The sequence below is a fragment of the Trachurus japonicus genome, chromosome 15 (genome assembly GCF_045865225.1).
Source record: "Trachurus japonicus isolate A0001 chromosome 15, Traja_1.0".
Classification (NCBI taxonomy): Eukaryota; Metazoa; Chordata; class Actinopteri; order Carangiformes; family Carangidae; genus Trachurus; species Trachurus japonicus.
Genome location: NC_140921.1, coordinates 8,975,533 through 8,988,777, shown reverse-complemented (window position 1 = coordinate 8,988,777; position 13,245 = coordinate 8,975,533). Strand labels below are relative to the sequence as shown.

General features: G+C 41.0%; 1 protein-coding gene across 2 annotated transcripts in view; it reads left to right on the top strand.

Moving 5' to 3' along the window:
* Window positions 1-12,822, top strand: part of wdpcp (WD repeat containing planar cell polarity effector) — a 100,213-nt gene extending 87,391 nt beyond the window's left edge. For both annotated transcript variants that reach the window (XM_085799436.1, XM_085799435.1), the window contains 4 exons: window positions 5,735-5,852; window positions 8,883-8,968; window positions 10,259-10,290; window positions 12,695-12,822. In XM_085799436.1, the coding sequence (XP_085655562.1) occupies window positions 5,735-5,852; window positions 8,883-8,968; window positions 10,259-10,290; window positions 12,695-12,760 (302 nt within the window). In that variant the 3' untranslated portion in view covers window positions 12,761-12,822. The remainder of the gene's footprint in view (window positions 1-5,734; window positions 5,853-8,882; window positions 8,969-10,258; window positions 10,291-12,694) is intronic.
* The last annotated feature ends 423 nt before the right edge of the window (window positions 12,823-13,245 follow it).

The window sequence follows — 13,245 nt, the reverse complement described above, 5'->3', positions numbered from 1 at the left end:
CACACGCACACTTTTAAAAACACAAGTTCCCACGGTGCAGCTACAGTAACCTTGAGCCCAGACTAACAAATATTCCTGTTTGAACACACACAAGAGGCTGAAACGTGTTTGTTCTCGGCCACAGTCACACACAGCACAGCACAGCTCACAGTCACAACGGCCCTCGGAGACATATGTGTTTGTGTAAATATGTGTACTGTATGTGTGCAGTCGGGTGACACGGGGAGGGGGAGGGGGGAGTCGGAGGGAGGGGGGGAGTCACAGTGAGTCCACCACCGTCGACCGACCAACCATCTGAAGTAATCAGTTGTTAAACAGGAATGTGAGAGCAGCTTGTTTTGTTCGTGTAACGCGCTCGTTCCCTACAGCGACCGCAGACACACAACACACACACACATGGTGATGTTTCTGTGCACAAACACTGAGTGACCTGTATCAGGTCGACCTCATGTTATGAAGGCAAATACACACACGGGGCTGCACATGCACATGCACGCACACAAACTCAAACATGCATCATGTCACACGCTCTGAAATGAGTTGTTTTTTATATATTTTTTACACCGCGGTCTTAAGATTGCAGTGTCAATAACAATGTAATAATAACAGAACGTTACCAGACAGAGTTGTTTTAGAGGTAAATACAATGACTGCTTGCTGAAAAACTGTCCCTGAAGGCAACGGTTTTGCATGAATTTCCCTCTAAAACAACTCTGTCTGGTAATGTTCTGTTATTATCTCATAGCGTGGTGAATGTGCAGGTCACAACTTGTCCACCAGAGCGTTGTGGAGTTGTTGGATTGTGTATTTGATGAGTTTGATGATGGAAACCAAGAAATCCCATGAGCCTCCGTAGCGTAGCTCTGAGCAGCTTGCGGCTCTGCTCCGCCATTCTAAAAATAGCTTGCACCGACAATTAAAGGTAACGAACCTACTGCTATGACTATAGGGATTATGGCAATGGGCCAATTTGCCAAAATGTTGAACTATCCCTTTAACTAAAACTCATTATTGTTAACCTGCAGTAAAACCAAGCTCCACCTGTTCTCCTCCTGAGAAGCAGCAGGAGGTGAAGGAGGAGGAGGAGGAGGAGGAGAACCACCCTGGTCATTTTTTTAATATATTTTTTACACCGCGGTCTTAAGATGCATTTGTTTGCAGCACCAGAACTTCATTAAAGTGTCAATAACGATGATAATATTGATATTTAATTCTTCAGATAACAGTCCTGCTAATGTGAGAATTGACACTTTGCTTACAGTAAGTCCCATGATTACGGGATGTCACTGCTTAGATAACAAAATAAAACAAAATAAATACGTAAGAGAACATGCAACAAGTGAAGAACCCAAACCTCTGACTTCACAACACAGTGTTTGGAGGTTTGTGTCAATATGAATCACTAAGTCAATAAGATAACTCCTGCTGCTTTTTCTGCCTTTTAAAAGATGATGCCTGTAGTCAAGTTGATTCATGTGATCAGGAGGAGATTAAACATCCAACCTGGTTAGTTCTCACCACCATCATCATCATCACTTTTCACCAAAATGTTGCAGAAGCTCGTTCACACAGTCTGATGTTTCCTCACCAATCAACTCTCAGCCTCTCAGTAGCTCAGTGAAGCAGGTCAACCCTCGACTGCTTCACCGGAGCTACTGAAATGCCTTGCTCAAGGGTGCAGCTTCTCTGCAGGTGATTAGTTGCAAAACATCTACTACAAACAAGAAACAGTTTTGGTTAAAGGAATAGTTCACCAAAAAATGAAATTCTGCTGCAATCCAAGTGTCCTGAAGGGATATAGTCAGGGGTGCACATAACTTTTTTTGTGAGCTACTCAGATGAGTACCAGGGGATAGTGTTTGGTACTCACCCCTGCGGCGCGCGGTCCTAATAAGTGCAGTCTTCCTCACTATCATCCTCAGTCTCCCCCCCACTGTCCTCTGTATATATATAGTCCAGAGTTTACTCAAAATGACGTCATTAAGGACAATTTTACAGCCTAAACAGTCCTGTATTGAATTTGCCTGGGGCGTGCTCTCACGTCAGAGCGCAATACAGGAATGTTTAGGCTGTAAAAATGTCCTAAATGAAGTTGTTCCGAGTAAACTCTGGACTGTATCCCTTCAGGACACTTGGATTGCAGTGGACGAACGGTGTGGAGGAATATTACAAGGTTATTGTTACGGACCATTTTGTGTCGGGCGCTATTGACTCTCATATAAGGATTTTGTTGGACTACGAACCCCCCTGCCGGGTCTCCAGATGCACGTTAAGGAATAAAAAACTACTCCAGAGTATTCATCAGCATGAGGGTGAGTCACTAATGACTGAATTTCATTTTTTGGTGAACTATTCCTTTAATAAGGACAGAATTTAACTACACAACAGCTGCTACGAAAGACAAGACAGTTGCACTTTTAATTCCATCATCTATCTTGCTTTAACCACTTGGAGTTGAAACTGATGAGATCCAGTCAGAGAACCACTGTGGGTTTAGTTTTTTCTGTCGAGGCTGTAACTCGTCACTAAACTGAACTAAAACAGGTGTGGAGCCGTGTGCACAGGAGGTAAAAATGAAGCAAAAAGGGATGGATTTCAAAATAATAAATCCTAGCTGCATGGATGTGGACAGAGACAGACGTTTCTCCAGTGAGGAAATCATCGACCATGTGACTTTTCCAGTTTGTGTTTACCAGTGAAACAGTGACTGCCAACATGAAAGTGTAGTTTTGACACAGAGCAAACATGTAAATTAGTGACCTGGAGATGCCAGTTTGCAGAGTCTGGTAGCTCTTTTTTTATTGCCTTTATTCCAACAGAGCAATGAGAGATGAACAGGAAACGTAGGGAGGAAGAGAGAGGATGATATGCAGCAAAGGACTGTGGGTCGGATTTGAACCCATGACTGCTGCTGTGAGGACTGAGCCAACGAACCCGACTGGTTGTTCCCTTCTTTCCTGTCTTCATGCGAAGCTAACTTAGCCTGCTGCTCACCTCTCATCTGAAATATCAAAACCTTTCCTTTAAAGGGATAGTTCAACATTTTGGCAAATTTGCCCATTGCCATAATCCCTATTGTTTTAGGAGTAGGTTCGTTACCTTTAATTGTCGGTGTAAGCTGTTTTTAGAACGGTGGAGCAGAGCCGCGAGCTGCTCGGAGGCTAATGGGATTTCTTGGTTTCTCTCATAAACTCATCAAATACACAATCCAACAACTCCAAAACGCTCTGGTGGACAAGTTGTGACCTGCACATTCACCACGCTATGAGATAGTAACACAAAGTTACGAGACAGAGTTGTTTTCGAGTCTGCTTGCTGAAAAACTGCCCCCGACGGGAACGCGCATCAGCAGTTTTGCATGAATTTACCTCTAAAACAACTCTGTCTCGTAACGTTCTGTTATTACCTCATAGCGTGGTGAATGTGCAGGTCACAACTTGTCCACCAGAGCGTTTTGGAGTTGTTGGATTGTGAATTTGATGAGTTTGATGAGGGAAACCAAGAAATTAGCCTCTGTAGCGTAGCTCTGAGCAGCTCGCCGCTCTGCTCCGCCGCTCTAAAAACAGCTTGCACCGACAATTAAAGGTAACGAACCTACTCCAAAATGTTGAACCATCCCTTTAACTAAAACTCAGTATTGTCCACCTGCAGTAAAAACCAAGCTCCACCTGTTCTCCTCCCGAGCAGCAGCAGGAGGAGGATGAGGAGGAGAACCAGCTGATCTAGGCCATCGCCACCCTGGTTCATCATCACATTTCACTTTGAGAAAAAAAAAGCTGCAGAAATGAGCCGATTTGCATGTGAAAGAAGAAACACTGGAGAGAGGAGCACATCTCACGCTATTGTCTGAACGATTTCTCCACTTGTTCTCTAAAAAAATGACTCAATACCAGATGGAGCGGCTCCTTAAGGTGGACGTCTTTCTACTCGTCGCCGTCAGTATTTGGTACTTGGATCGGATCGGGCAGAGCTTGCTGTATTTCTATGCTCCTTCTTCTCACATTTATGTGTTTCCATTGTGTAAACACACACACACACACACACACATGCAAACACAATGGAGGACACACATTTCAAGCTTTAGAAATGGTTCCTTTTTATAACTGCGTTGGAAATCGCTTGTAGCTGTCTGGCTGACAAGTGTGTTGATGTAGATAGATACGGCGGCATTGTGAGAGGCAGAGTGAGCGAACAAGTGCGAGGGAAGGATGGAAAGAAAGAGGGAGGGAGGGCCTCTTCTTCTCTCTCTCTCTCTATCTCTTTTTCTTTTAAAGGAGCGTTTTGCCAAGAGGAGACGCCAAGTTGTTTCTCCTCATCGTTCTGCCCCCCCACCCCCCAACACACACACACAAACACACACAAAGGCTGATGTGACTGTAGGGCCTTTCAATGGGCAAAGAGACAAGAGCTTTATCTGAAGATCCACTTCTCCACCTCCTCCTCTTCTCTTCTCTCTCTCTCTTCTTGGTCGTTATGATAAAAGCCTGTTAGCTCCGGTGTGTTGAAGAAACGCAGCAGCATTTCGTTCCCGTTTTCTCCGTCTCACTCAGTCAGGATCTCCTCGGCTGCTCCGGTCGCACCACCAGTCGTTTCCTCGGGTTCTTACTGTTTGACTCCCCGGGCCCGGCCGTCGTGAATCCAGAAACTTTACAGGAATAACATGTTTTTCAGTTAACTAGACTGTCAAATTAGTGTCTGTGTACACAAAAACATGCAGAGACGATAAATTAGGAAGCTCACAGATGCTCTGTAGACAGAAACACAGTGGCTGTGTCCGATCAACAGGAAAAACTCAAAGAAAAAACAGTTAAAACACAATTATTTTTTATTAATTTTCCACTTTTACAAGTAAAGGGTGGATACATACAGGCATGGGAAGCAAAACAAGCAGACGAATAAACGGAACAAGACAAACTAAAAAAGAAAAACAAAAAAAAACAACCATCAGCTCAGATCTATATAAGTAATACTTGGGGTTACAGTAAAGTTACGTTTATTGTTGTCATTGCATAAAAACATATACAACGAAATTTCATTCGGCAGTCTCCTATAGCAGCAAAGAGCTAAGTGTCAATAAATAATTAGGTGTTTGCACACATATAAAGTGCTAGTGTCAAATAAATACATCAACATATTAAAGACATAAGTTACATGTACGGTATGAGCAGTCAAGAAAACCCCTGCAGCAGCACTACATTAGAGACACCAGACTCTGCATAGTTCAAATAGGGTTCCCACACTTTATAGAATTGGTCTGTTTTTAAATGTAATATGCATGTAAGGTTTTCTAATGGAGGTAGATCAAACACTGCTCCTTGCCAGCCTTTAACAGTTGGTACCTTTTCATTGATCCATTGTAACAAAATATTCTTCCTCGCTGCATAAGTAAGAATGCAATACAGCCTCTTATTATTATGTTGTGATGTTAAACGTCGACTTGGGAGGCCCAATATAAGAGACACAGGGTCCATCTCCTGTTTTAAAGCAAACATCTTCTCAATTTCAGATAATACATTATATAGACCAATACACTTTCCAGTTTCCAGTTAGGGTACCAGATCTACACAATTATTAAAAGGAACTGCAGATTACATGTTTGTTTTTTTATGCGGAAATCCACCAGAGAGAAGAAATACATTCAAACAAACATGATTGTTCACATTTTCAGATAAATGACACCTGTTGCTCCTGCTCATTGTTATCTCTGTGTGTGTGTGTGTTTTGTTTCTTTTAGATGATCCTCTAACAGGCAAAAACGGTGTGTGTGGTGGTTCCACATCTGGCGACAGACAGACAGAGAGGAACCAAAGTGCAACGGCAGCTTCGCACTCGGCCGCGACTCCCACAACACAGTGAGTTTTGTGTGTGTGTGTGTTACAACTTGCTTTAAATCGTTGTCTATTTTCATGTTTTCATCATCATTTTCCATTTATTGATTGTGCAGCGACTGATTCTGTTTGGGCAGCTGAAACTTGATATTGATATTTTTTACTTTATCGCCTTTTAAACTTGTTTTTAACAAACACATCCAGTCGATACAAAGCAAAATTAACATTCATTCATACAGAGTAGTGTTGTGCACAAAGTGGGTTATTTAAAACTGCCTACTGTACCTGAATGCACCACTTCGACAGCAGCCGGAGTGAACCAGAACAGTAAAAGTTTTAGTTGTTAACTCCCTGCAGCTTCTTCATCACTCTGACTCTGACGCTCAGTCACGTTGTTTTACATCGATCGTCGCTGCTGAGAATAAAAACCAAAACCCAACAAATTATAATATTTAGTTCAGCTCATTATGAATAAAACCCTCCAGACTCATTTTTTTTTTGCATGTGGAGGATTGAGTGTTTTTTGTTTTTTTGACTTTCACTCATACATGTCGTCTCCTGCGGTGACGCTCTATTGTATATGTGTATGTGTGTGTGTGTGTGTGTGTGTGTGTGTGTGTGTATGAATTATCTCAGAGTGTCTGTGGCCAAATGACCCAGCTGCAGCCTTAAAGCCTCCACACTCGCCGTGACATTTCAAATGTCAAAGCCACATCAGTTCCGGGTCTTACGCCGCTCGCAGAGAGAGAGATCCCGACGGTTGAACCCTGGAGCCACTTTTTATTTTTTTTATTCTTTATTTTTATTTTTTTTATTAAAACCGCCACCAGACTCGGGGACGTGCGGACCAGAAGCCCAGTGTTTCAGAGCGATTGTTTAATAATACACTGGTGTACTTGAATGATGTGTTGAAAGAGTGTGACTAAAGACAGCCTGAGAGCATCTCTCTCTTTGTCCCCGCTGCCTCTTACACACAAACAGATACATACAAATATAGCCATCCATGTCTCTATTATTGCAGCGGTGGCGGTAGAGGGGGGGGGTGGGGGGTGGTGATGGAGGGGGCATTCCTTGTCATACCCCAACTAACATATTGGAGTATTTATATGGGATTTGTGTGCATTAGAAAAAAAAAAGGCGCTCTTGTTCTTTTCATCCTCATAGGCTTTTCATGGCTGTTTGACTGTAACACTGATGACTCTCTGCACCCCCAACCCCCCCAAAAAACCACCACAACCACCACCACCCCTCCACTCTGCGTTTCTCTAAGCCCCCTCCATCCATCCCAAATCCCTTCCTATCGGCCAATTTAAACAAGCTGGGTCCAGAGAGAGTGAGAGTGAGTTGTGGGGAAACACAAGGAGAGAGAGAAAGAGAGAGATGCTGCGGCCTAAGCTCTTTTAAAAAACTGTAAAAGAAACGAGAAGAGGAGGAGGAGGAGGAGAGAAGAGAAAAAAGAAAAAAAAGAGTGGTAAAGAGGGTTAGGGCGATTTGGCAGCCAAAAGCCCGGTCGTCCTACCCCAGGTCTTCCCCTGCACCGCTGACGGAGGCTAAGGAAGCAGATCCCCACACCTCCCCAAAGATAATGGCCACAGAGAAAAAGAGACAAAAGCCTCTGCCTTTTTTCTTTTTCTTTTCTTTTTTTCTTTCTCTTCTTTCCTTTAGAACAATTTTTATATTGAACCCCCCCTCTCCCCTCTCCCCATCCCCTCATCTCTGTCTCTCTCTCTCTCTTTTTTTTGTAATCTGGTCTCCGATGAAGTTTCATTGTTTCTCATGTGAAGCCAATGACAGCTTAGCCGAGATGGAGTAGGGGAGGCATTATAGCGCGGGCGTTCTCCCGTTTGGCTCGCCGAGAAAAGAGCAAGAGAAAGGAGGAGAGAGGAGGGGAGAGGAGAGGAGGGGAGGGAGAAGCACAATGGCGGTTTGGGGGCTCCTCGCCGATTCCCTGCATCCCCCCACCACCACCACCACCTCTTCCCCAAATCCGAGTCTGTGTGTGCGGAGAAATGAGAGGGAACGAGACGGGAATCTGGGAAACATCCCAACGTTCCTTTGATGGCTGTTGGCCTCCCTCGCTCGTCACGTCCTCCTCTGTCAGCGCAGCAGAGAGAGAGACAGAGAGAGAGAGAGAGCGGAGGATTTTTATTTATTTTATTCTGTTTTATTTCGTGGAGGCCGAAGTTTAATGTGTCAGTCAGTCGAGAGTGATCAATGAGGGATCAATCACGCTTTTAACTTTTTTTTAAATCAATGAATCAATGGAATGAGAAGCACAAAGATCAAAATGTTTCAAAGACGTGAACAATCTGGATTAAACTAATAACTCACTGAGTAGCTGCAGAGATTATTATTGATCATTGTTCAACAAACAGCTGCGATCGATCTGTTGTTGCAGAGACGATCACAGCGCAGAGAGAAGCAGGCGTCCATTGATAAGTGTTTGTGTTTGACAATAAGAAGAACAGGTGTGAACACTTTAAACTTTACATACAAACTCCAAACTGTGTGAGTCACCTGAGCCGCTGCCGATACTTGTACATTTGTCCATCAAGGGAAAAATAAAGTCGTTCATTTAACTTTTTAGGATAGGATAGGATAGGATAGGATAGGTAAGCTTTATTGATCCCGCATGGTGGGAAACTATTTTACCACCAGGTCAAAAAAAGTCATACAGCCGACAAACAGCTCAGCAAACACAGTAAAGGCTGATGAAACATGATCTAAAAGTAGGACATAATTGAAAAAGAGAAGGTATGATATGATTAAATACCACAGAAGCCTGATAAAAATGAATAAATACTGAATAACAATCAATCAATCAATTACTTTGATCATTGAAAAACAGCCTCAGTGCTGCAGGAAACTGTCAAACAGTGTTGTGTTAGTCAGTGTCGTCTGTAAAAATGAAAGAAAGAACCAGTCACTTCATCTCATTGTTCTTGAAGCAGGTGAAAACATCTGGCTGATGATGATCAACACAATTTAAACATGTGTGTGTGTCTTTAAACTAAACGCTACAGATGTTTCCTCACTTTCCTCTTTGTTCCTCAGAGTCGATGGTCGAGTTGCTCACAGGACGAGATCACGGACAGAAGTGACCGTGAGCCCAGATGTGTTCAGGACGCTGAGACTCACAGGTGTGTATGTGTGTATCAGTCACTCTAAACATCTGTATCTCTGTGCGTGTGTGTTTGTGTGTGTGTGTGTATCAGTCACTCTAAACATCTGTATCTCTGTGTGATTGTGTAGAGGAAACACTGTGTCAGACCAGAACACACTGCCTTGTTCTTGTTCAAAGAAATAACTCTAATTATCAATATCATTTAATGTTTAGTGATAAATATCTTGTTTTCCACTTTAATATCAGATTTGATTTGGTTAAAGTATAAATTCAGACTCCAGAGCAGCTTAATAAACCAAAACCTGTTTTCTTTTCCTCGTGGTTTCATCCTCATATCTTGAATTTATTTCCTTTGGAATAAAAAGTAATAATAATAATGATAAAAACACCAGTCCATCTGATCTGCAGCTTCACATCTCACCTGCCCCAACAGGAAATAAATTGATCTATGGAAGCAATTAAATGTTGTTGTTTCCTCTCCCTCTATGTCGCTCCTAATTTCCCCAAACTACTTATAATGAGCGTGTTCGGCTTCGGCCCCATTACATTAAATCACAGCTCGTAATGTTCAGCAGCAGCAGCAGCAGCAGCAGCAGCAGCAGCAGCAGCAGCAGCAGCAGCACGTCGGTTTCAGGGCCACGTTTTATTCTCCGGCGACATCCATCCTGTTTTATTCTCTAAACGTAGCCTGAGTGCTCTGCTCTCTCAGTCTCAGATGTCTGAGATGACTAACTGGTCATTTAGGAAGAGAGGGGGGGGGGGGAGAAAAGCATCCATTAAGAAAACATCACTTCTTCTTGTTCTTCTTCACTTCCTCCTCTCCTCCGTCTCCTCCTCGCTCTCTCCATTTTAATAATTCCATTTTTTGGGTTATTAGTGATTGTCTCGGTACCAAATCGCTCTGTCATTTGATAATCCGGACTGTAGGCTATTGGAGGGAATTTGCATCAGCGTTTTAAATATCTGTATAAGGCACGCCGGGGTTTTAATGTCAATCATCACCTTATTAACGCACAGCTCAGAGCGAGAGAGAGAGATCGCCATGAGTGACAACGGTTTACTACATTTGTTAAAACCCAAGAAAAGGCAACGTGTCCGACCTACTGAGTGAGCATGTAACCTGCTCAGGCATTCAGCTGTGTGTGTGTCTGTATTTGTGTGTCTGTGTGTGTGTGTGTGTGTGTGTGTGTGTGTGTGTGTGTGTGTGTGTGTGTGTGTGTGTGTGTCTATGCGCTGTAGGGCTGTCGTGTGTGATTACGCATGTCTAATGTGCGGCGTCGTCAACGTCTCGTTTCTGTTTCTGCAGGAGGCAGCGAAGGTGACACAGACGAGCCGAGTGTGAGTCATCTATCTATCTATCTATCTATCTATCTATCTATCTATCTATCTATCTATCTATCTATCTATCTATCTATCTATCTATCTATCTATCTATCTATCTATTCAATTCAATTCAATTCAAACAGCTTTATTGGCATGAACAGAAATTTGTTGTTGCCAAAGCATTTTACAAACTATTTACAAAGATATTTCAATCTATCTTTCTTTCTATCTATCTATCCGTCTATCTATCTATCTATCTATCTATCTATCTATCTATCTATCTATCTATCTATCTATCTATCTATCTATCTATCTATCTATCTATTCAATTCAATTCAATTCAAACAGCTTTATTGGCATGAACAGAAATTTGTTGTTGCCAAAGCATTTTACAAACTATTTACAAAGATATTTCAATCTATCTTTCTTTCTTTCTATCTATCTATCTATCTATCTATCTATCTATCTATCTATCTATCTATCTATCTATCTATCTATCTATCTATCTATCTATCTATCTATCTATCTATCTATCTATCTATCTATCTATCTATCTATCTATCTATTCAATTCAATTCAATTCAATTCAAACAGCTTTATTGGCATGAACAGAAATTTGTTGTTGCCAAAGCATTTTACAAACTATTTACAAAGATATTTCAATCTATCCGTCTATCTGTCTATCTATCTATCTGTCTATCTATCTATCTATCTATCTATCTATCTATCTATCTATCTATCTATCTATCTATCTATCTATCTATCTATCTATCTATCTATCTATCTAATAATGTTACTAAAACCACATTCAGGGATGTTTTAAAGTGATCTGACTTCAGAGACTAAACTGATAAAATAATTTTGACTCAACTTTGGCCAAACTATTTTCAAGACAACTGCAAAAAAAGCATAAATCTGATCCATCGTTGTTATATTCACACAGTAGCAGCGAGTGGTGTTTGAAACACAGCTGCCTGAACATGTGCACAGAGTTTGGTTGTAGTTACTGATTTTTGATGTTTGGACATCAAGATTTCTTTGGTAACTTGTCGTCAACGTCGTCTGTAGATAAGTGTTTATTCATTCATTCATTAATTAACCTTTATTTAACCAGGCAAAAATTGCTTAGAAAAGATTCTTATTTAGGCAGTGGCCTGGTTTATAAGCCGGTTATAAAGGATGACGTGTTTATAATTGGAGTCACAGTTAAGGAGACAATCAATCACCAGCTGTTCTGATGATCAATTCACAAGCAACGATTCATTTGTTGGGTTCAGTCTGAAGTCAGGGGAATCACCATGTTTTTATCCTACATGATAATAAATGAAATATCTTCTAAGTATCAAAATGTCTGGTTTCTACTTGACTTGAATAATCAATATAGTATTGGGATATTTCATATATAGAACTTTTTCTGACTGTGTTGGTCAATCACACTTAACAAGAATAAAAATGATTTGAGGAACTTTATCTGATTAGATAAAACACATATTAAACAGAAGTTTTCCTTTCAGGACATAATTTGCTAATAAATCAACTAGAGCTGTGACGATCATGAAGTTTTAGTTGACGATTAATTGCCATACAAATAATTGCGATTAACGATTTAATTGTCTTCTTTTGATCATTTTATACCACTATTATTGCGTAAGCCTAAACATACTTAAATAATACGCATACACGTCTTTATGAAGAAGAAGAGCCATTTATTGGCATTAAACACTGGAACATATAAATAAAAACTACATTTCTGTTTGACTTGAGGCTTTGCAACTGAATCCATGTCAACAGATACTCATCGAAATGCAGTCGTTGAATCTTATAGATTAAGCTCCTCGACATAAACAGTTTGTAGAGCGCCACTCATGTGTCATTAAGAAGAAGTGATGATGTAATTAAAAGAGCAGCATTCAAACCTCAAACAGTGGAAAGCGACGGGGAAACAGTGATGGAAATATGACGTTTCAACCAGCTTCTTTTATACAGATGAATGAAAAAAATGATTGTGATCAGGCGATTATGTAATAATTGCGTGTAACAACGTGTTACTGCAACACTCACAAAATGTTAAAAATCCCAATAATATTGTATCGTGACTTCAGTATCGTGATAATATCGTATCATTGAGAAGTCATAGAAGACGTTTCCCAGGCAAACGATTTGTTGTTCAATTACTGTAAGAAAATGACATTAATCAATAGTGAGTTAGTGTGAAAGTTAAAGTTCACTTTTAGTTTTTCCGGTGTTGGTCAGCGTTGATTCACGGTGTGAAGGTGAATAATCAAACCCCCTGAGGTTATTTAACATTAATCAATGCAGATTATAATCCAGGTCACATCCTCCTCTTCCTCTTCCTCCTCCTCTTCCTCCTGCTGTAAATAAACTGCTCAACTGTTTCTGTCTGTTTGTTGTTTCTCAGGAGGACGGCGGCGGTGGCAGCGGCGGCCTCGGGAGGCTTCACGTGGTGCATTTAGGGATGGTTTGAAAACACCAACTCAGAGGTACCAGGAGGAAACACAACAACAAATCAACATGAACTGGGCTTTTTTTGTTTTGTGTTGTTTTTCTATATTTTTATATGAAACATAATCACTGTTCACACACAGATGATGGTGTAAATGATGAAAATGTAACAACTATAAATATCTACATGTGCTATAAATCATGTTTTTGTCCTGTCAGACTAGAAATACACTGTTTACTAAAGCACAAGCCTTTATTTTGTTTATATATATATATATATATATTTTTTTTTTTAGACCTGTCATGTTACAGCCTATCTGTGAAATTGCAGCCCAGACACACAAAAACAAAACAAAACAAAACACACACATACACAGAGAGAGAGAGAGAGAGAGAGCAGCTCCATGGATGTGGATTCAGGTTATTTTTCCGTCTTTAGTGAAGTCGAAACCAAATGAAACAGTTACACCGAGAAACACGACAGAAAGTGTTTTAAACCTTTGTCAT